Source organism: Armigeres subalbatus, chromosome 2 (assembly GCF_024139115.2).
Source record: "Armigeres subalbatus isolate Guangzhou_Male chromosome 2, GZ_Asu_2, whole genome shotgun sequence".
Lineage (NCBI taxonomy): Eukaryota > Metazoa > Arthropoda > Insecta > Diptera > Culicidae > Armigeres > Armigeres subalbatus.
This window is the reverse complement of record NC_085140.1, coordinates 4,872,074-4,894,953: the sequence shown is the minus strand read 5'-3', so window position 1 is coordinate 4,894,953 and position 22,880 is coordinate 4,872,074. Positions and strand designations below refer to the sequence as shown.

Below are 22,880 nucleotides of genomic sequence, written 5' to 3'. Positions count from 1 at the left end.
TAATCAAAGCTATTATATTCGAATTCACGGTCTTCTATGAATTAAACTGAATTTGAATTCATTTCGATAATTATCTTTCCGATAACATTTTTTCTTCTTATACAACACTATATAATTCTCAATATCTTCAAATGTTGTTCACTTAATTCGATAATTTTACAAAAATAGATCACTAGGTACCACTTTTTCTTTTCTTTTTTTTCTGAAGCATATTCCAGGACTCAATGATATTTTACTGTTGAATACATTGCTGCTGGTGCTTCTGTTGACTTTAACTGGATCGGTCATCCTTCCTGATCGATCTCGAATAACTTCTCGTGGCAATTGGACTGGTTCTCGCAAATTTCTGTCGCTTAGTGCTGTAGCTTCCTTCATCGTTTGGCTCGTCTTGGAATCCTAAGAATTCTTGCTCGGCGTCTAACGAGTCTCTTCGTCGTTTCTCTTGCTGTTTGGCACTTGTATAGTCGACTTCAGTTGATCCCCCCTTGTATAGTCAGTTGATCCCGATGAGCGTTGCAGTTGTGCCTGCCAAAAGAGATTTCGAAAATATTAGTTGATACTTTTTTGACGTATTTTGCCTCAACCCATTTCTCCATAGCTCGCTTATCATTGTTTTTGTACCAGATTATATCCCCCACTGATAAATTGAGAAATGGATCATGAGAGGGCGCACCATCAGAATTGCCATCGATTGTTTTCATCTTGATTGGATTTGGGAATGGAAACCTATTCAAATCCAAACAATATTTATGTCCTCGTCTAGGATGTAAAAGGTCGACTAGACTTTTTGGTTTGAAATTAAACAATTTTTTCGATGGAACCCTTTCATCAAAAGCGGAGCAAGTATTTCTATAGTTAGCTAAAAAATAAGTAATTCTATCATCATCATCATCCCTTATCTGTAGCCGTTTAAAATCGTAGCTATTGATTTCAATCGGCTTCTCTTCAACAAAGTTCATAGTTTTACTATTTTTCAATTTATAACAATTGCGTTTTATGTGACCTTTCAGTTTGCAGAAATTACGAATTACATTTTGATGCGGATTATGTCCGTGATAACCACGACGATCTGAATAACTAGTACCCGGCTGCTCTTCGTAACGGTTGCGATTACGTTTAAAATAGGCGTAACGATTATAGTTATATTGTGCTCGCTCACGGTCTCTACTCGAGCTCCTACTCCTACTGCGAAAACGCCCGCTATATCCTCTCGAACTTTGTCTACCGTCTCTTTCCAAGTTCATCTCATTCCATCCACTATTAACTCTTTTGCACGGCACTTAGCCAATTCAGTACGGATCACCATTTGCTCGACCTCTTCTAAACTCATGTCATCCTTCATCAATAATTTATGCTTTAATTCCTGATCCCCAAGACCAAACACTATTTTATCTTTAATGGCTTCCTCTTTATGTGCGCCAAAACCGCAATGACTAGCCAGCAATTTTAGTGCTAAGACATAATTTTCGGCAGGCTCATCCATCCACACCCTGCATACGTGCATGAAACTTATGCCGATGCATCATGTTAGGTTGCACTTTGTCTAATCTTTCCTTCAATTTGGTGACCATATCAGTGTAAACAAGCCACTAAGTGCAATGAAAAGATTTTTCTTGTTGTCTACTGAAACATTGTTTAGTTGGTATATTATGTTCATTCTTTTCATATAACTGGCGAAGCTTGAACCACGCACATAATGGTCTACACTTCCAATCAAAGCCGACATGCTGATGAAAAAATGCACTAAGCAAAAGTGAGAAATCAAGATTACACCAGTGTAATGACTTACCGTGGATAATCAAAATTCGGACACACTCAAACTTCGGACGCTTCAATTCGTATGGGAAATTTTCTGAAATATTTCATCAAAATGTTTCGTCCAGCATGATCGGAAACACTAATAGTTTTTGCTTGTTTTAGTATAGTTACATTTTATTAAGACATGTCAAAACAATGCGACGAAATGATTAAAAGACAGCCTGAACTGTGCAGTGTAAATTGCTTACAATTATTCTTCCCATTACTGTGTAATCAGGTGTCCGAAGTTTGAATCTTTGTGTCCGAAATTTGAATCCAACCCCGCCGGTGTCCGAGTTTTGAATCAAACAGAAGCCGGACATTTTCATAAATTGCAAACATTCTTCGCAAAATCTTGCACATATCAAATACGTAGTTCAAAGATGAATACTTTACTTAGTGATTGCAATGGTGATTTAAAATGTGAGTTAACAGGATGATTGTATTTCAGAAAGTGCTTAAGCGTCCGAAGTTTGAATTTGCACGGTACTTGGTTCACTGTAGCTTACTCTGTTAGGATGAAAAACTCTCTTGCTGTCGCCCACTGCCACACATCGCATGAATAATTTTCACACATGACGACGATGACACGAGAGAATAACAATCTGTGTGAAAATTATGTGTAAGACATCCACAGTCGCTGTGTAATGTCTTTTATTCTTTTAATATGTGTAAGAAACTTTGCTTTGAACTGTCAAGTCCATTTTGATCGCCATGATGGCGGTTGCGTCCGGCATGCATCGCAAGGAAAATGACATTTTCTTAGGATTTTCGTTATGTTTCGATACGATACAACTAAAATGTGCGACTATAAACATCGCACTTTAGTTTGGTCATATCGAAACAAATGGGGACTCCTCTGAAATAGTATAAAAATGTTACGATAATTTTCAATTTACATGAAAAAATATAATTGAGGTTAGGTCCGTTTTCCGACCGCTCTCTCACTGTGTGAAATGAACTCATCGGAAATCGTTTCCGTCAATTACACTAAAATGAGTAACATGGCAGTTACTCATAATATGTGTTGTTCCAGGTTAGGCCCGTTTTGTGTGAACGAAACACAAAATTGTGTGAATGACTTTAAGCGTGTAATCTCTCACTAAACTGCTCGCTCTGCCCGTTTTGCTGGTATGCTCTTACATCCGATTTATTCTAACAAGACTCTCCCTTTACATCTGCTCAATTATTATTGTTCTCACTTAATCGCTTGTCTTTGTCACTTTTTTCTTTTCGCTATTTTTTTAAATCTTAGAGTAGAGTGGGGCAAGAGTGCGCGTGGGGTAAGAGTACGTTTTCGATTTTTTGAAGTAATAAAAAAAGATGAACTAGCAGCACTGCATCAGTTTGACAGCTATTCTGGCCAACTATTATCATGTGTAATTGTAAACGATTTGAATAAACAACAAGGGAGATATGGAGTTAGATAACTTTTTGATCATTTTGCTAAAAATAATTGGATTTCCGCAACTAGTATTTCATTACCATATATACGTTCAATCAGGTGAACATTATACCATTTCGATTACCTATTGTATAGAATACTTTATCGTACAGAACACCAATCCGGTTGGTTTTCCAAGAAGTCAAAACCATTACTTGAATAATTTTTGGGACTGTGGGGTAAAAGTACGCAGGAACCGGTGGGGCAAGAGTACGCATATGAATCTTCAAGTTATGATGTCAAACCCGTATCTCCGGCCGAAATAAGACTTCTTCCAAAGCGTAAAGATCCACAACTAAGAAAAAAGGGACAGAATTCAAAATTATCACAAGTTTTAAGGATAAGTTGAAGTAATTCGGTGTTACAAAGGACTTAGCGAACAAAGCACTGAAGCGAAATAATGAAATTGTATTAGGACTTGTTGTACACCTAAACATAGTACGAAAACACAATTTCATCTAAATGATAATTTCATTTAATCAAAAGAAATTTTCATAAATTATGCAACGTTTAGCTGGGAGGGGTTGTGAGATGTGTGACAATCCATATAATTTTTAGAGGATTCATACAAATAGTGTAAGATAGGGGTGGGGGGAGGTGTGATGAAATAGCCAAATTTTACGTTACGTGATTGGTAGAGTTTCTTTAAGGAAAATGCCTTTGTATACGCCACGCGAAACCTGATATATATTTTTACCTCTGTAGTTTTTTGTATATATTAAAAACAATGGTTTTTCTTATGAAAGTGCACATTTTTAGGACCCACTCCCCCTTTACGAGTTACGTAATCTTTAAACATTCCCTAATATATGCTCATTAAACATCAATTAAATGTTATTAACTCTTATTTGTGTTAATATATACTTAAAGCACATGATTGGATAAATGCGTACTCTTACCCCACCTGACGCGCACTTTTACCCCACCGGTGGGGTAAGAGTGCGTTTTTCACTTGTCTTGCAATAAGGGTTCTACTAAAACGAATCTCAATAATTTCAATATTTTTTCCACTGGGTAACATAAAGGAAGAGTATATGAATCATCGACACTGATTTGATATGCAGAAGCTTGCTTCATAAGGGCCACATGATCGATTGAAAACTAAGTGCGTACTCTTGCCCCACTCTACTCTACTCTCAATTAAAGCTTTCACTTCCCTTGTCACTTAAACTTTGCAATAGTTTAGCTTTATCCGGGGCAAATTTGTCAGTTTACTGGTTTATTACACTCACTCTCACTTTTATTCCTTCAGCACTCTTCTGTTGAGCTTCTATTATCTTCCCGGTCGTCACTCCTGCGCCTTTTAAAAATGGCGGACTGAGCTGAGCAATACAATATGCAATATACTATATGACCACGCTACACTATCCGTACCCCACGTGATGAAATTAACATTGATTTTTATAAGTTTTTTTTTTACCAGAATCCTTCTAACCACTTTTGCTATTTCTAACGAATTAATTTTATTTTTCCTCGTCGCCACTTGAAATGGACGAACAAGGTAATTCCTTTTATATCAAAAAATGGTAAAAGCACGTCTAGTTTTGTCTACTGTTCAAACTACAATCAGGCAACCGAGGCCCATCTTTATTCTCTCAAGCATATTATAATAAAATATCGTTTACTCTCAATTCAAATAATATACTCTCTTTATAAAATCTTCTCATAGTTTCTCGAAAGCGTATTGACTATTACCCCGAACATCTCAGGTTTTAGGAAAATTATATAAAATTATGTTAATGACATTTACAGCCATTGTTGAACTTAATCTGTAGATTAAAAAAACACTTTAACAAAGTTAAAAAAAAAAAGATTACAGCCATTACTGCATTTTGGTTAAATTATAATGTAAACAGGATCCTGACATCAATTTTACTCCGTGAATGTTCAGCAAATATTTGCAAACGCAATTACGCATAAACTAGGCGATATCAGATGATACGAAGTTGAATAATCGGATTCACAAATAACGTTCAAATACAGTTATTTCACTGTAAATTTTATGATTTCTTGACATTACTGGTCAGAATAATCGGGTCTCCCAAATGTTGTTCCATAAACTTTAGGCACTGGGAAGTAATTGTAATAGTAATTTATCGGCCTACACCGCGGTCAACACCATCCATTAGCTACACTTAAGTTAGGTGAAGTCCTGCCGTGCCTACATGCATTAGAACGTATAGTCGAGCTAATCTACTCATGTTCGATTACAAGTACAACTATAAAACTTGTGAGAGTGAATTTATAAAGATTCCGTTTTTATCCTAACATTCATGAAATCAGTGCGTAGTCAAATAAGTTATACTGGTTATACTATCTGTGAATTTCGTTTAACTCTGATTACCCTACATTACGCTGGCCCGTTTGCAGTCATCCAGTGGTACTGAGTTTTAACATTCGTTTTATTTTTGAATTATTTAACAACTCAACACGATAACCCGCCATAAGTTTGACTATTGGGAAGTGGTTCGGTTGTGGGCACCCTTTCGTTTTTGGTTTATAACTTCGGCCCTAGTTGAAATTATCCGAACAACCTTACAACTAGCAAAGAAATTGGTTGATTTAGTCGATTTAAAAAAAAATGTGACAATTTTGCTAATATGAAATTTTTGAACTTTTCAATTTCGTAATTTGGTCATGGACACCTTTGAATACCCGGTTAATAATGGATAATAATTAATGAAAACTACCCTGTTTCAAAGAAAAGGATTAAATTATATAATATCCATGAGACCAAAAACACATGGGACAGTCTACCTAGCAATGATGATGCCTTTCTCGTGCATTAAGAAAATTAATGCAATCATTTAAGACAGGTCCAAAATAGAAATTTTAATATATTTTTTATCTTTTTTATCCCCATGGAAAAAAGATTATTTTTCGAAAGACTTCAGAAACCAATGTATAATCGGTCCAATTTGAAATATCAAACGAGACCTAATCACCCGTTGAATGTAACCTGAAGCACAATGGCTGAACGTGCATGAATATACCTTATTATTCCGATTAATTATGTCTTAATAATTCTAAAATACTGACCTTGAAAACATTATAAAAATAAGTTCTTTGACAACAACAGCGATATTGAACGATTTGTCAATAAAAAGAGCGTGCCCATAATCGAACCAATAAAGGTGCCAACAACCGAATTAAGCAGAGTTTTTGGAATGTTAATGCACAATTTTGATTGCAATCGTCATTGAACCTCAAAATGGATTAAATTTACTTTGTAAATACACATTGGAACTCACTTTTTCAATTGAATCACTATACGTTTATGATTCTTTTACAAAGTAGAGTGTGGACGTTAGGCAGAATAACAGCGATTTCAACAATGTTTGTTCTGTCATATGGCCCTCTGCTAATCTTCAGTTTTTATTCATTCTTGCAGTGTCAATCGAATCTGTATCTTCTTTACTTTCATCTACTCCCTTTCGCTTTGAGTAGTATAATTATTACCGAAAAAGCCAATAAATTAATTTCGATAAAGTCACGCGGTGATCAAAGCTTTCCTAATTAAAGTAAAGATGCCCATCATTTATATTATTTATTTATTCAGACTAAGGCCGAAGTGGCCTGTGCGGTATATAAGAGTCTTCTCCATTCGGCTCGGTCCATGGCTACACGTCGCCAACCACGCAGTCTACGGAGGGTCCGCAAGTCATCTTCCACCTGATCGATCCACCCTGCCCGCTGCGCACCTCGCCTTCTTGTGCCCGTCGGATCGTTGTCGAGAACCATTTTCACCGGGTTACTGTCCGACATTCTGGCTACGTGCCCGGCCCATCGCAGTCGTCCGATTTTCGCGGTGTGAACGATGGATGGTTCTCCCAACAGCTGATGCAATTCGTGGTTCATTCGCCTCCTCCACGTACCGTCCGCCATCTGCACCCCACCATAGATGGTACGCAGCACTTTACTTTCGAAAACTCCAAGTGCGCGTTGGTCCTCCACGAGCATCGTCCAGGTCTCGTGTCCGTAGAGGACTACCGGTCTAATTAGCGTTTTGTAGATTGTCAGTTTGGTACGGCGGCGAACTCTATTCGATCGGAGCGTCTTGCGGAGTCCAAAGTACGTACGATTTCCAGCCACTATGCGTCTCCGAATTTCTCTGCTGGTGTCATTTTCGGCAGTCACCAGTGAGCCCAAGTACACAAATTCTTCTACCACCTCGATTTCGTCACCACCGATGCAAACTCGCGGTGGGTGGCTCACATTGTCTTCTCTTGAACCTCTTCCTATCATGTACTTCGTCTTCGACGTGTTGATGACTAGTCCGATCCGCTTAGCTTCCCTCTTTAGTCTGATGTAGGCTTCCTCCATCTTCTCAAAGTTACGTGCCATAATATCTATGTCGTCGGCGAAACCAAATAGCTGGACGGACTTATTGAAAATTGTACCACTCGTGTTAATCCCTGCTCTTCGTATTACACCTTCCAAAGCGATGTTGAATAGCAAACACGAAAGACCATCACCTTGCCGTAACCCTCTGCGGGTTTCGAAGGGACTCGAGAATGCCCCTGAAACTCGAACTACGCACATCACCCGATCCATCGTCGCTTTGATCAACCGTGTCAGTTTATCCGGAAAACCGTGTTCGTGCATTAGCTGCCATAGCTGGTCCCGATCGATTGTATCATATGCGGCTTTGAAGTCGATGAATAGGTGATGTGTGGGCACGTTGTATTCGCGGCATTTCTGCAGTACTTGGCGAATGGCAAACACCTGGTCCGTGGTGGAGCGTTCGCCCATAAAACCCGCCTGGTACTGCCCCACGAACTCCCTTGCAGTTGGTGCTAGTCGACGGCATAAAATTTGGGAGAGTACCTTGTAGGCGGCGTTCAGCAATGTGATTGCGCGGTAGTTGCTACAATCCAGCTTATCGCCCTTTTTGTAGATGGGACACACGACACCTTCCATCCACTCCTGCGGCAAAACTTCCGCCTCCCAAATCTTGGTCATTACCCAGTGCAGCGCTCTAGCCAGTGCCTCACCACCGTGTTTAAATAGCTCTCCTGGTAGTTAGTCAACCCCAGGGGCTTTGTTGTTCTTCAGCCGGCCAATCTCCTCCTGGATTTCCTGGAGATCCGGAGCCGGTAGAATTATGTCCTGCGCGCGTTCTCCCAGGTCCATCACCATACCGCCATCTTCGTCAGCCACATCGCCATTCAGGTGTTCTTCGTAGTGCTGCCGCCACCTTTGGATCACCTCACGCTCGTTCGTAAGAAGGTTCCCGTTTATGTCCTTACACATATCGGGCTGTGGCACGTGGCCCTTACGTGATCGGTTTAACTTCTCATAGAACTTTCGTGTGTTATTAGCGCGGTACAGTTGCTCCGTTTCTTCACGGTCTCGATCTTCCTGCTGGCGCTTTTTCCTCCGGAAAATCGAGTTTTGTCTGTTCCGCGCCTGTTTATATCGTGCCTCGTTCGCCCTCGTGCGGTGTTGCAGCAATCTCGCCCATGCTGCATTCTTCTCTTCCACTAACTGCTCACATTCGCCGTCATACCAGTCGTTTCTCTGATCCGGGGCACCGTGCCAAGTGCAGCGGTTGCGGTGCTACCAATGGCGGATCGAATATCGCTCCAGCCATCTTCAAGAGATGCTGCGCCTAGCTGCTCTTCCGTTGGAAGTGCCACTTCCAGCTGCTGCGCGTATTCTTGGGCTAGTCTACCGTCTTGTAGCCGCCCAATGTTAAGCCGCGGCGTCCGACTTCGACGCGTGTTGTACACCGTCGAGAGTTTTGAGCGCAGGCATACTGCAACGAGGTAGTGGTCGGATTCAATATTCGCACTGCGGTAAGTGCGGACGTTCGTGATGTCGGAGAAGAATTTACCGTCGATTAGAACGTGGTCGATTTGGTTTTCCGTTTCTTGGTTAGGTGATCTCCATGTGGCCTTGTGGATATTTTGCGCGGAAAAGAAAGTGCTTCGGACTACCATTCCACGAAAGGCTGCGAAGTTTATGCATCGATGGCCGTTATCATTCGATACGGTGTGCAGACTATCCGGTCCGATGACCGGTCTATACATTTCCTCCTTCCTACCTGTGCGTTCATGTCACCGATGACGATTTTAACGTCCGCAGTGGGCATCCATCGTATGTCTGCTCCAGCTGTGCGTAGAACGCTTCTTTCTCGTCGTCGGGTCTCCCTTCGTGTGGGCAGTGCACGTTGATGATGCTATAGTTGAAGAAACGGCCTTTAATCCTCAGCTTGCACATCCTTGCGTTGATTGGCTGCCACCCAATCACGCGTTGGCGCATCTTACCCAGCACTATGAAGCCGGTTCCCAGCTCGTTGGTGGTGCCACAGCTTTGGTAGAAGGTAGCCGCTCGATGCCCGCTTTTCCACACTTTCTGTCCTGTCCAGCAAATCTCCTGCAGCGCCACGACGTCGAAGTTGCGGGGATGTAATTCATCGTAGATCATCCTGTCGCAACCTGCGAAACCTAGCGACTTGCAATTCCATGTTCCAAGCTTCCAATCGTGATCCTGTATTCGTCGCCTAGGTCTTTGCCGATTATATCGAGTCGCATTATCTCTTATATTGTTCGTAATGATTGGTTTTCTAGGCGGCTTATTGGGCCTGCGCAAACCTCCTGTCTCGTCGGAGGGCCGTCGTGTCAGGGCTGTTTAGCGTCCCACCTAACACCAGGACTTGGGCTTGTGCGCTTTGAGCGGCACACGGTCGCTTTGGTGGAGCCTACTTGCGGATACATGCAGCTTTTTATAGAGGTTTAACAGGGCCCACTGTCAAACCCCACCACATCCTAGGCAAGCCCCACAACTCGCAGATGGCCTGGGGAGGGATCGTCAAGCCCTTGGACATAGTCCCTGCTGCCCATCATTTACATTTATTAAATACTAATGTAATTCGTTCCAGAGCTGAAGAATGCCTCTTACAAAAAATGAGCTTCCATAATGCGATGTTCTATGTCGTTAGATTTGAAACTTTCTGCCGTGCTGACTTCTTAGTGGAATTAACTTGGAGAGTAAATATGGAGGATTTTGATTAGTTATAAAACAATGATGTAGGGCAACAATTCTCAGTTTAGCAAATTTATCAAAATTACAGCCAATTAGGAGATGTTGTGAATTAAAACGAACACAACAATTTAACGCTACTTTAAGTCGATTGAGCATGTTAGCTGAAGCTTGAGTAATGACTAAATCACAAAAAAGGTGTGGATAGATAAGAGTTTTGAAAAGCATAAGCTTGAGACAATCTGTTTTGATTTTAAGTGTACGTAAAAGGATGCATATATGTTTCCACATTGTTTCAGTATGAACGAATCCCATTCAAAAATGCGCTGAATAGTAATTCCTAAGCTCAGCACACTATCAAATTCCATTTTATCATTATCTAAGGAAATATTGGGTTCGCTTATCATATTTCTGCTTCGTATTATGTAGATTGCTTGGGTTTTCCGTGCATTTAGAACCAATGAGTTATGCTTTGCCCACCTTGATATTTCTAAAAGGCAGTTATTTACCAAGGCTTCAATTTATCTTTGGTTAAGATGCGTACAATCAAAATAGATTTGCACATCATCGGTGAAAAGATGCGTCATACAATAATTTCTTAGTTTACGAGGTAAATCGATTATATAAAGCGAGAATAACAAAGGTCCTTAAACGGATACTTGCGGAACACGGAACTATTGGGGAGCATTGAGGAGAAACGATCACCGCAAAAGACAGTTTGGTAATGATTAGACAAATATGATCGTTTTAACTGACACGCATCAGGGCAAAAGCCAAACTCTCGTTCTAGCTTCCGGCACAGGGTAACATGGCTAATTGTATCAAATGCCTTAGAAAAGTCTAATAATATCAATATTACATTACCACCTTTGTCGAGAATCATTCCAACATCATCACACACTTTTAGCATAGCTGTTTTAACGCTATGTCCACGACGGTAACCGGATTGGTATGGAGAAAGTAAATTATTTCTTGCTATAAAACTACTAATTTCCACTTAATAGGATAGATGTTTGTCTTAAAAATCTGATTAAATAAAATGTGTATTTGATAGGGCTAATAATCAGCGGTAAAATTAATTTAATAAACCTAATGGGAACACCATCCAAACCTAGAGCATTTTAATATCACGAATAGCTTTTATACACTGACCCCATAATCATGGGTCACGCACTTATATGAGTCATTAACATTTGACCGCCATTCAAAATAGAGTGACTAATTATTATTACAAAGAGACCCATATATGTGGGACAGTATAATATGATATTCTTCTACTGCACTGAATTCAAATGTTTCCGTTATTATGTGTCTCGCAACTTGTATTTTGTAAAAATGTATTTGAAAAGTGTTCGTTGACTTGATCTGGACTAAAGTCAGAGGTTGCACTAGCCTGTCTTTCTTTTGAAGACAATCAATAAGCCAGCGAATAGCAAATACAATTTTATTACTTACTTTTAAGTTCTACGACTTCTATATATAGATTATATAAATGTATCAAAAGTTATGATAGTCTTTGTCTCGGGCTTAATATCTCAAACATAAAATACATTCACACCAGCCGGCTGTTAACTGCAATGCATTTCAGACCTTATATGCATTTAACTTTGAGTTGTGCGCTGATAAACAAAAAATTCCAATGGCAGCATTCGTTTAAATTTCTCTTGACGGCGGCGGCGGCGGCGTTTTCGACGTGTTTGTAAAAAGGTATTTCGATCATTACATCGGAATGAAATAACCGATCTAATTTATGACAGACTGAATTCTTCTATGACTTGTTTTAATCTATTCAACCGACGAACTGGAAACAATTCATCTGATTTTTTCGGCATTTCCATGTGACATTCCTCTGAATATCATTCGGAAAACTCTTGGAATTTCCCATGGATTTTAAAAGAATTTTCAATGAAATTTAAAATGATTTTTTCGTGAAAAATAGGGAGAATTTCCGATGAAAAACGGAGAATTGAAATCTAGAATTCAGTACAAATTATCGTGGAAATTTATATTAATTTCCGTAAGGAAATTCGGCACCAACATTTCAAAAGGGCGTAACTGATTTTGTAAACAAGAGCTTCTGACGTCGCTGGTGGGCACGCGTACAGGAGGGATAGATTTTGTTTTCATCGGGCAATGCTTCCGAAGCGTTTTCCGATGAAAATTAATCCTATCCTATCCATGCCCTTGAAAGAGAAAGATGAGTAAACGTCAGCTAGTTCTATTTTTCTTAATTTCCACAAGTTCTTCTGAACTCCCACAATAAATCACTTTCAATTTCCACAAAGAACTTGTCTCAATAAGTTTCCATATGAAATTCTTACGAATGTCGACAAGAAATTGAAATTGTTCTGGTGTTAAATGGATATTTCTCATAATTTCCATGGTAAATTTTTACAGGAAAATCTTCTTAAAAGAAATTCAGAAAAAAAACTCAAAAAAATCGGTGGAATTGTATTGAAAGACTCAGTAGAAAATTCAGAGGAAATTTGTTACGAACGTTTCAGGGATGTCTCTGAAAAATCCTCCAGGAATTCCTTTGGAATTTCCTCTAGGATTCCTCCGAAAGTACATCCAAGAATTCCATCGGAAGATCCTCCAGAACGCCTCCGGTAGTTCCTTCACGAATTCCTCCAGCAGTTATTCCAGGAGCTTCTCCGGAATTTCTGACAGAAATTCTTCCGAAAGTTTCCCCAGGAATTCCTGCGGAAGCTCCTCCAGGAATCCCTTCGGAAGTTCCTCCATTAATTCTTTCGGGAGCTTGTTTTGGAATTCCTCTGGAAGACTTTCCAAAAAGGTTGTTGAAAGATTCTCCAAGAATGCCTCTGGAAGCATACTATACACTGGAAACTCGTTATACACTGTCTTGTGAAAATTTCACAGACTATTTTCATGAATTCTAACAATTTGAATGTTTAAAAAATAAACATTATTCTACATCAGTAAAACAAGGAGATGATTGAATTTGCAAACCTATTGGTTTTTGAAATTTCTCGCTCTGCATCTTTCTTAAATAGGTGTCCAACTAACCATCCTTCCCCTTCCTCAGCTTTCGCAAGGACGTGGCCAGGACAGATCTCGACTATTGGAGAGTGCATTGCTTCCATCTAAGAGATAGAGATTCATCCCAAAACAATATCTGTGGTAACGGATGAAGGTGATGCTACTCTCATACAATAGTCTTGGCTTGTACTAATGCTAATTAGTAAAAAATTAAATATATATATGAACATGCGACCAATGTCTACAATCCAATAATCGTAAGTATTCGATTACGGCGTAAGTATTTTAGTTTATGACTGATGCTCTATAACGTTTTATGGTATAGTTCAATATCAGACTACAGACCGTTCTTCCTGCCGTAGTGCGAACATGGTATTATGTGATTGTTCAATTTGAAAAACCATTAATGGAGACGGTGGAAATGCCTTTTTAAATTTTCAAGGGTTCAACCATATTCCTGATTTTGCAGATTTTAGGACACTCTAAATTTTACACATTTTCTGATATCCCATGTTTTCCAGATTCTGGAGCTGACTCAGATCCTCATGACTCAAATCGTTGTAATGAGCCTAACTTTTCAGAATATCTTCAGATGTTTTTATTTAATCATACAAGTGTACTTGATATTCTACATACTTCAGATCCTTCAGGTTATTTAAGTTCTGAAGATTCCAGAGTTTGACTAATCAGCTCAACTTTTGTTGATTCTATAGAATGGTCTGATTCTTTTATACTTATGGAAACCGAAATTCTCAAAATTATTTACGTTCATTCTCCAAGTTCAGTAGCCCAAGGTTCCCTTTTTTCCCAATTAATTCATATCTGTTACATTTTTGCCTTTCTTGTACAACAAAGTTGTACCGAAAGGCTATAGGATTACTCCAAAAAACAACTTTTGATAGATTACAACATATGTTTTACACATTTGGTCCAACTGTGATGATCCTAACTTTTTTTAAATACATTTTTTTCAAATGTGAGTATATCACTGCCAGTACTAGGCAAAAATCTTGCCGCAAGGTCGAGGTCTGGGCTCTGCTTTCTTCTAATCCGCACCAAGTGCCATTGAAAAATCACCCAAGTTATGCACACTTTCATAGGTAGCAGTTCTAGTTATTCAAAAACCGTATCAAACATTCCTCAACACCATATAAAATTCTCAATACCTCAATACCTAATAAACACATCAATAGATTTGAATAATTTTTCGTCTTCTATTTACGAGTCTTCCAGAACGCCGACCAATTTGTAATTGTTATTTCAAAGCAATAACACCGTTCTCCCATTTCTTTCGCTGAAGCTAATTTGAATATTCTGAAGAATATGATCGTTACAAATCGTATCGCATTTTCCATTAGATCATGTTTAATTCGATTTCTTATAATTAGCTGTACTTACAAACACGGGTATTCCCCAGCTTGTGAGAAATGGTCTTATTCCCAAAAAAAAAAAGTGCACACAATGTTTATATGTTTACTCAAAGTCAGCGACTTTGCCTCGTACGCGTGCTGCTACTACAACGGCGAAAAGCAGATGTCCTCAGTGAATCTTGACCCCGTTTTCTTCGCTTCGCGCTTCCCATCAGATACCCATAAATACGAGGAAAACCGTGGCAACAGTGAGTCTACTGATTTTCCACGAAGTGTCTCCCGGTCGTCGAAGATTAACTGACAGCGCAAAGCGTGCCAATTTTAAGAGCACACACAAAGTTCACACGCTGCCTGATGTGTTTAGCAGGAAAAAACCAAACTTCCTCGGAAAAGCAACGCACAACTTGGTAGTCTTTTCTCGTTCACCGTGTCTCGATTTTCTTTTAATTCGCCAACTGATCTACGGCTATACAGTGGGTGACGCGATTCTTGGGTTTGGCGCATTTTATGCGTAATATTATGCCGGACGATGTGTATTAACCACATTGTCAGCTTCAGGAAATAAAAACCCATCAAATAGATTCTCCAATATCAAATTCCGCTTTGCTATATAAGATCTCCGATTGTGGAACCTGCTTTCGAATGGTTCGAAGTCCCCAATCCGCAAAATAACTATTCTAATTGACCAAAGTGTGATCCACTCTGAATATCTCCCAAAGAGGTCATATAACAAGCGTTATATAACTCAATTGAGTGTTATAATGTTCGTTATAAAAAAATTGTTTAGGTGAGGCTGTCGATTTTGTACCGAAAATCGTCTCTACTGGGTTCACTATTTTGTCAATCACTGTAAATGTAACATCATTCAGCAGGAATAGTGATCGTCATTTATCTCGCACCCGCTTGTTGGATCTGTTTTTCCAACGACCAGCGATCAACTTCGCCGAGAAAAGAAGATCACACCGATCAGATCACTTGCGCAATCGAATTAAAATAAACGCGTCGGTTTCCTTAAGGAAAGGTTGATGTTAATAGGTAAGTTAAATGTGGGATGCGCATACAGCAAGCTTGTACAAGGAAAGCTATCGACCTTTTTTTTTATAATTTATTATGATAGTAAACACGATATAAAGTGTGTTTGGCTATTTAGTACATAGTCAGAGTAATGAAGTAAGCTTGAATTTCTGTATTCACTTTTACTAATATCTTTTAATATTTGTTATATCGGGTAAATATATGTTTTACAAACGATTTATCTAACGATGGTTATAAAGACAACCAGTGATTGAAGTCAATTTTGAATAATTTTGCTTTCATACTTTATGTCACACGCAAGCAGAATTCCTTTTTCTCAAGTTCTTAACAAGTTTCCCATAACCCAAATTCAAAAATAACAGAAGGATGTTATTTCAATCAACAATTATGCCATTATGCCACTTTCTATAACTTCAACCACATACAAATAAACGACTGTTCATTTCGTAATCACTTGCACCTACTTTGTGCGAACATGTTCGGGCAACGTACCAATTAGACTCCACTGAATCGTTAAGAACATGTAGGTATGTCTGATCCCGAGTGAGGAAGATAACCTTAGTATTTTCCGCTCACTATTCAATTTGTGTGGAAAGAGTGTTTTACAATTCGTGCAATTGTAATGTGTACTAATATTTTTTATTGAAATTCAAATAATGTGGATGATGTTTCTTATAAGAGGTAAATTTCAGGGGTAATACAAATAGAAATATAAACAAGACAATGATAAAGCTAAAAGCATCGATTAGTTAATTCTTCCTGCTCGGGTAGAGTGTGAGGTGCACTCTGGGTTCAACCTGATGACGCTCTTCCCACGCATCGCCGATCGCCATCAATGTGTGGACAAATTTCTGCTCGTGTTTCAACGTTTACGTCTCTGTATCCTGATGAAACCCAAAGCAAGCAGAGTGAGATATCCGTCACGAGTTGGGAGCTAATGGTCACTCTTCGCGACTGCATGTGGTTATCCTAGGGATGTACAATACTGAACTTGGATACTAAGTTTTTCCTAAATTTCGTTAATATTGAATTAGTCGGTCTTGAATTGATACTACTGAAGAAAACTACATAATTGCAATTAATCTAGGATACTTTTAGGAGAAGAAATAAACCTTTTGCATTGTCGAAATTTTAAAACTATTCTATGGAAAATGTCTGTCGTTTTCCTTATATAAACACTAAGGAGCCCAATTCCCATTGAACGTATGCAAAATCTCGCAAATCGACCAATTTATTTCTAGGTTCAACCGTGATAAAAGAAACGAACTTTCTGATAATTATTTATATGGCTTTTAGGACCCATTTCTTTCAAATGAGCATCTAAGTTGCTATTCAAGTGCCTTGACCAGATCTGTTTTTTTTTTTTTTGCTAATCTGATCATCTCCACCCAGACCATCTTCTACGCGATTATATTACCTTCTATAATGATGTTGCTGTCATCAAACACCCGCTCGAAGCAAGGGGTAGGTTTTCCGTCTGTTTTCTTTTCACTGGTCGTTGTCGCTCATCTCCTCTGCGTAGGTTGTCTGATCGAAACGGTTTTCCTCCATCCACACTTCGTCTTGCGCATTAATACCTGCCTACTCGATGCAGTTTATTTTCCCAACTAATGATCTTCGCTTCGCTTTAGGAAACCGTCTATGATCTATGAACCGCGGGTCCGCCACGAGACGGACTTGTTGCGTAGTGTTGTATAGGTTCGCCGCGTATGTTTTATTTTCCCTTTTCCCAATTCGCTTTTCCGATCTCCCACCGAGAGGTAGCACAAATCTCGGCGGCGGGTCGTTAGCCAGTCAGAATCGAACGGGAAGAGCTACCGACAAGATCGCAAATTCAAGCGTGATCTACTTAAATTGGACTATCGCGTGCGCTCCGAGTTAAGAAATATTGTATCGCCGCTGTGTTATGTGACAAATGTTTAAAGACGATGACTGTCGATTAATAAGCATCCCAAATATAAATTGTGATTCAGTGTACCTGATTGCTCTGCTCAACGTGGAAAAACGTTCAAAAAGTGTGCTGCCCGATTTCTCTTCCGTTAGTGATAAAAAGAAGAAGATATGTCTTAGGTGTGAATGAACTATTTCTTTAGATATGCACTCGATCACAATTATTATAACGTGCGCGTGTTTTTTTTCTCACTACAGTTTCATCATTAAATCAATGGAAGAGTTTGTCCAGAACGACTACATCATCGCTTATTTCCATCAGGGCATGAAGGATAACAGTAAACCATCGTTGCAGTTTTTGTGGAACTCGTATAAAGAACTGGATCGTAGTTTTAAGAAAAATTTGAAAAAGCTATACGTGGTAAGTACAATTATGAATTATATTACTTTCAAACTTTTGCTTTGGATTTTCTATTGGAAGTTATGAAAACCATTCTACGTTCAAGAAAAAAGGTTTATATTCAAATCATGGATAAGTTTATCGCTGCAACTCCATCTACGATTTGTGCGGATGTTCATGCTATGTTATGCTATGCTATTAGGCGTAGTATGATATACGTAGTTATTTACCTCATGCTAGAATTATTGTAAATGCAACACTTTCTTCAATTATATTAAAAAGTTAAAAGATAGAAAACCATAGGATTCTTTTAAAGAGTATTCGGCCGAGTTCGACTTTATCCTTTCATTATTTAAAGTTTGTTTTCGAACAAAAGTCGCTGCACCAATTGTAAACATTACGAGATGTTGTCGATTCGTTATTTTATGTAATGTTTACTCGCAACCGCAACCAAAGTCGAGTTGTTGTTATGAATGAGATTTCAATATCTTGGCTTGGCATCCTTATAGTATAAGATAGCGGTTCTCAACCTTTTCTTTGAGTGGTACCCCTTGATGGGTTTGCATTACATGAGGTACCTCCTGATGTTATTCTAGTCTAGTCTACATATACACAGCCATCACTGGGAAGAATTCTGGAAAAAAATGGAAGTAGTCAATTATTTTATTTTTCTTGTCAATATTTATGTTTGAAGCATATCACGGATGTAGTTCAGATATAAAAGCGGCCAGACTCTGTTAAAATCAATACATAACTTGAGGCGAGTTCGATTCTCGGCCCGGTCTAGGATGTTTTCGGGTGGGGAACAATCTCGACTCCATGGGCATAGTGTATCCATTGTACTTGCCATATAAGATATATACTCATGGCTGGCACAGAAAAGCTTTCAACTAATAACTGAGGAAATGCTAATAAAATATTAAGTTGAAAAGCAGTTCAATCAATGGTAATAGCGTATATTCCGGGGATTAAACCACCCGACTTGGACATTAAACTGAGGGTCGTGGTTTCGAGTCCCATGGAAGGGAAAGTGGTTACGAAGAAGAAAATATGAATGTCTGCAACATTTAGTTTGTAAATGGAGTGCTAGCTGAGTTTCTAGCAATTAACTGCTAAAAAAAAAAGAGGTTGGTCAATAGGGTCAATAGACATATTCATGTAATGGCAGCTGACAAAACTTGTAGTTGGCGGCAGTGTCCACCATGCAATATTTTGTCCCCGATATGCTTTTCTGAACGTGTAATAGATATAACTAAACGTGCGTTTAATCTATTCAGAATACATTTTTTTAAGTTAATTTAGACTGTTTTTAAGCGTAGTTAAATTCAACACTTCAGAATACATTTTTTTTTAACATTACCTTTAATATTTATCATTCTTTGCTAATTTCAGGTGCACCCAACAACTTTTATCAAAATGGTGTGGTTCTTCTTCAAACCAGTCATCAGCGAAAAGTTCAAGAGTAAACTCATCTACACTTCGAGCTTGGATGAACTGAAACAGTCATTAGGATTGAATACGCTTAAAGTGCCGGACACAGTTAGAGAGTAAGTTGATCCGTTGGTTAAACGCATTTAAACATTTTTTTTTCATACAGTATTTCCATTTTTTTAAAATTTCGAAACAGATTCGATGAAAAGATCAACAGCAGTTCTCGCTATCTGCGGGGCAGTAAATCTAGTCTCAAGAGCAGCCGCTCGACGGAACACATTTCCCGGACGACGCAGTTCGGTGTATCGCTCAAGTTCATTATCGAGAACAGTGCCTGCCTCAATTGCATTCCACCCATCGTGCGCAAATGCGTCGATCACCTCTCGTTATCGGACGGTAAGACTTTTTCAATATGGTGCGCTCTCTTGAAAACGCGCTAATTTTTAACTCCACTTTGACAGTGATCGACACCGAGGGTATTTTCCGACGATCTGGAAACTACACCAGGATAAAGGAACTGAGAGAGAAGCTGAACAAAGGCGAAGAAGTGAACCTGTCGAACGAAGACACACACGTCGTTGCCGCCCTGCTGAAAACGTTCCTACGAGAGCTAGAAGAGCCTCTGCTAACCTACGAGCTGTATGACGATATTGTGCAGTTCGCTGAGTGGACCACCGAGGAGCAACGCTCGCGAAATGTCAAACAAATTCTTCGGGAAAAGCTACCGGAGGAGAACTACGAGCTGTTCAAATACATTGTTGAGTTTCTTGGTAAGATTATGGAGCGGAAAGATTTCAACAAAATGACCTCGTCCAACTTGGCGATTGTATTCGGGCCAAATCTGATATGGCCCAAACAGGCCCAGATGTCGCTGGACGAGATCGGACCCATCAACGCCTTTATCGATTATGTCCTGCAGAATCAGGATGATATCTACTTTGTGGATATCAACAAAAAGGATGGCAGTTATGATTAACAGCGTTTGATTTAAGATATACGTTTAGCGTTAGAATCTTTCTCGTTAGGTTGATGCGCATTTCCAGGTGAATGTAATGAATGTTTGATTTTATGATCGGTGATTCTCAAAAGATGTACCTACCGTTTAGTGAGCACAAGTCATTTTATTTTCTGCTAGGGAATAGGTTTATCGAATTATCGTACCTCAACCGTTGTAAATGTATGTAATATTATGTAATTAAACCAGAACATTCTTCAACAATAGTGTGATACGAGAAGTGTGATGCGTTTTAGTGATATGAGTTTGTAGATATTTGCACGAAAGCGTATTTTAAAAAGAATTAGCGAATGTTACAATTGTTGCGCAAAAACTGCACACAATTTTAGTCATTATAATAACAATAAATTGTTGGTTATCATTCTCTGAATAATTTATATCGAAATAATGATTGTTTAAGTTGTTTAATAAGAAAGAAAAAACACAATAAAACGAATCGAAACCAAAGACGAAAAGATGTAAATATTCCAGCAACAAATTTCTTAACCACAATAACTAATAGAGTAAATGGTAAAGTAGTAGCAGCTCACTGGAGTGTATCTCGGGCAAAAACGTGAAAAATCTTCGGCGTGCCAAGACATATTTACACAATTCAATCCATACCCCCCATATACCGTAACAGTCTGACTCAAAAGATATCAATAATAAAATTCTTATCAACAGAAACACTAATCTCTAAACAGTTTTAACGAATAGATCATTTAGAATGGCAGCTACTTTGTCTGTGAACGCATGGCAGTCCCTTTTTTGCTGTATTTGCCATTGATAGGGGACTGATATGCGACCATAAGCACAGTCGCAATTGAACCAGTAAGGTTCTTTTATGCTCTTGCAAGTTCTAAGTAGTACCATTTTAAGCACTATCGTCGGCACTCCATTGGAAGCCACTACCCAACCATAAGCTCATTATAATTGCCATGCGGCCGAGTAGAGATTTGGCCATTAGACAGAAAAAATAAATGAAAGTCACAGAATGAGTTAGATTCGTCTCTCCAAAATATGCGCAATCTTATCGTCAATTTTCTTTGTACATGCCGTGTCGGCGGGAAGAATAACTTAAAAATTACAGAAGAAGGTAGATGAAGGAAACGTTGTACATAATCATAACACTTATACGCACTCACCCATGGAAGGGTTGGTGCAAAAATACAATCATCTGACTCACTTGAATATCAGAAGTTATTTCAAACCTGCAATTTTGAAGAATCCAGGAGACTTCAGCTATGGGAAAACTCACTCACTCACACGAACCACATCGATTTAAAACCCCAATCCATCAGCGAACACACGATTGCAAAATGAATGTTACTCAACCCAACAGCGAACCAACAAACGATTAATACTTACTGAGTGCCGCTCAGCAGGATTAAGCGAAACCACAGATAGTGCGAGAGATGAGAATGAACCGATGTGTATTGAGTGCAGCAGAAAACACTGTCTATCTGTCCGTCTGTCTGTTTTTTGTTCTTCCTAGGCAATGGAGAGGGAATCTGCTCAACAGACATCCTGGGTTGTCCAGGAAGTGCGGGGTTAGGGGCCACCTCCAACAGCAAACGAAGGAGGCAGGACTACATCCCCGACCCGCTAAACCGTTTCCATTGCCGCCAAGCCCATCGTCCCTTCGGTACAACCAGAAAGTAATGCTTCAAAGGAGGGCCAGTGCACAACGCACCTTCGAAGTTAGCTGCGTGTCCTTGCAGCATCGAACATCGTGACTCGCTTTTTAGAAGAACACCATGGTATCGTGCCTACGCATTGCCGGCTTTCCAGGTGACCATACCACGCCCCATGTCCTCGGAAGGTGGGAAAGGTCGACTTCGCGCCTACTTCCCTCTGCACGACCGGTATCAAGAATGATGATGCCGCGTGCACCCCAAATTGACCTCTCTGCGACAGGGCCTTTTCGGCGATTCGATTTCGCAAATAACCATTATTCCACGAATCAGCTACATAAAGCTTCATCTCTTCTTCTTCTTCTTCATTGACATGACATCCCTCACTGGGACATTGCCGCCGCGCAGCTTAGAGTTCATTTAACTTTTTCACAGTTATTAACTGCGAGGTTATCACGAGGATAACAAGATGATACCTTTATGCCCAGGGAAGTTGAGATTTCCTAGACTAGACCGGGAATCGAATCCAGCCACCCTTTACATGATCTTGCTTTGTAACCGCGGATCTTACCGCACGGCTAAGGAGAGCCGATTTCACCTACTTGCTTAGTTTACCACTTTTCTTTCTTACAATTGCACTACTCAACCGAGAATCCTCCGTGAAAGGAGTGTGCAAGATCATACAAATCAGGAATTATTAATGCAGCCACCTCCAACCGAACGAAGCAACGTTCTTTTCGCATTTTTCAACGAAACGCAACGGTGCTCATCACGTTCCCCAAAGAGGCAACAAGAGGGAAAGTGCGTGCGGTCAATATTCTCGACAACTCAATCGAAACGAATTGATTTACGATGGCACCAAGATCGACAAACCGCGACCGGCCCCCCACCGCCGCATGGC

At 39.5% G+C, this 22,880-nt stretch overlaps 1 protein-coding gene across 3 annotated transcripts in view; it reads left to right on the top strand.

The window, feature by feature from the left end:
* Positions 1-21,536, top strand: part of LOC134217539 (rho GTPase-activating protein 68F) — a 78,933-nt gene extending 57,397 nt beyond the window's left edge. For all 3 annotated transcript variants that reach the window (XM_062696309.1, XM_062696308.1, XM_062696310.1), the window contains exons 6-9: positions 17,779-17,941; positions 19,313-19,467; positions 19,548-19,747; positions 19,813-21,536. In XM_062696309.1, the coding sequence (XP_062552293.1) occupies positions 17,779-17,941; positions 19,313-19,467; positions 19,548-19,747; positions 19,813-20,327 (1,033 nt within the window). In that variant the 3' untranslated portion in view covers positions 20,328-21,536. The remainder of the gene's footprint in view (positions 1-17,778; positions 17,942-19,312; positions 19,468-19,547; positions 19,748-19,812) is intronic.
* Positions 21,537-22,880: the final 1,344 nt, after the last annotated feature.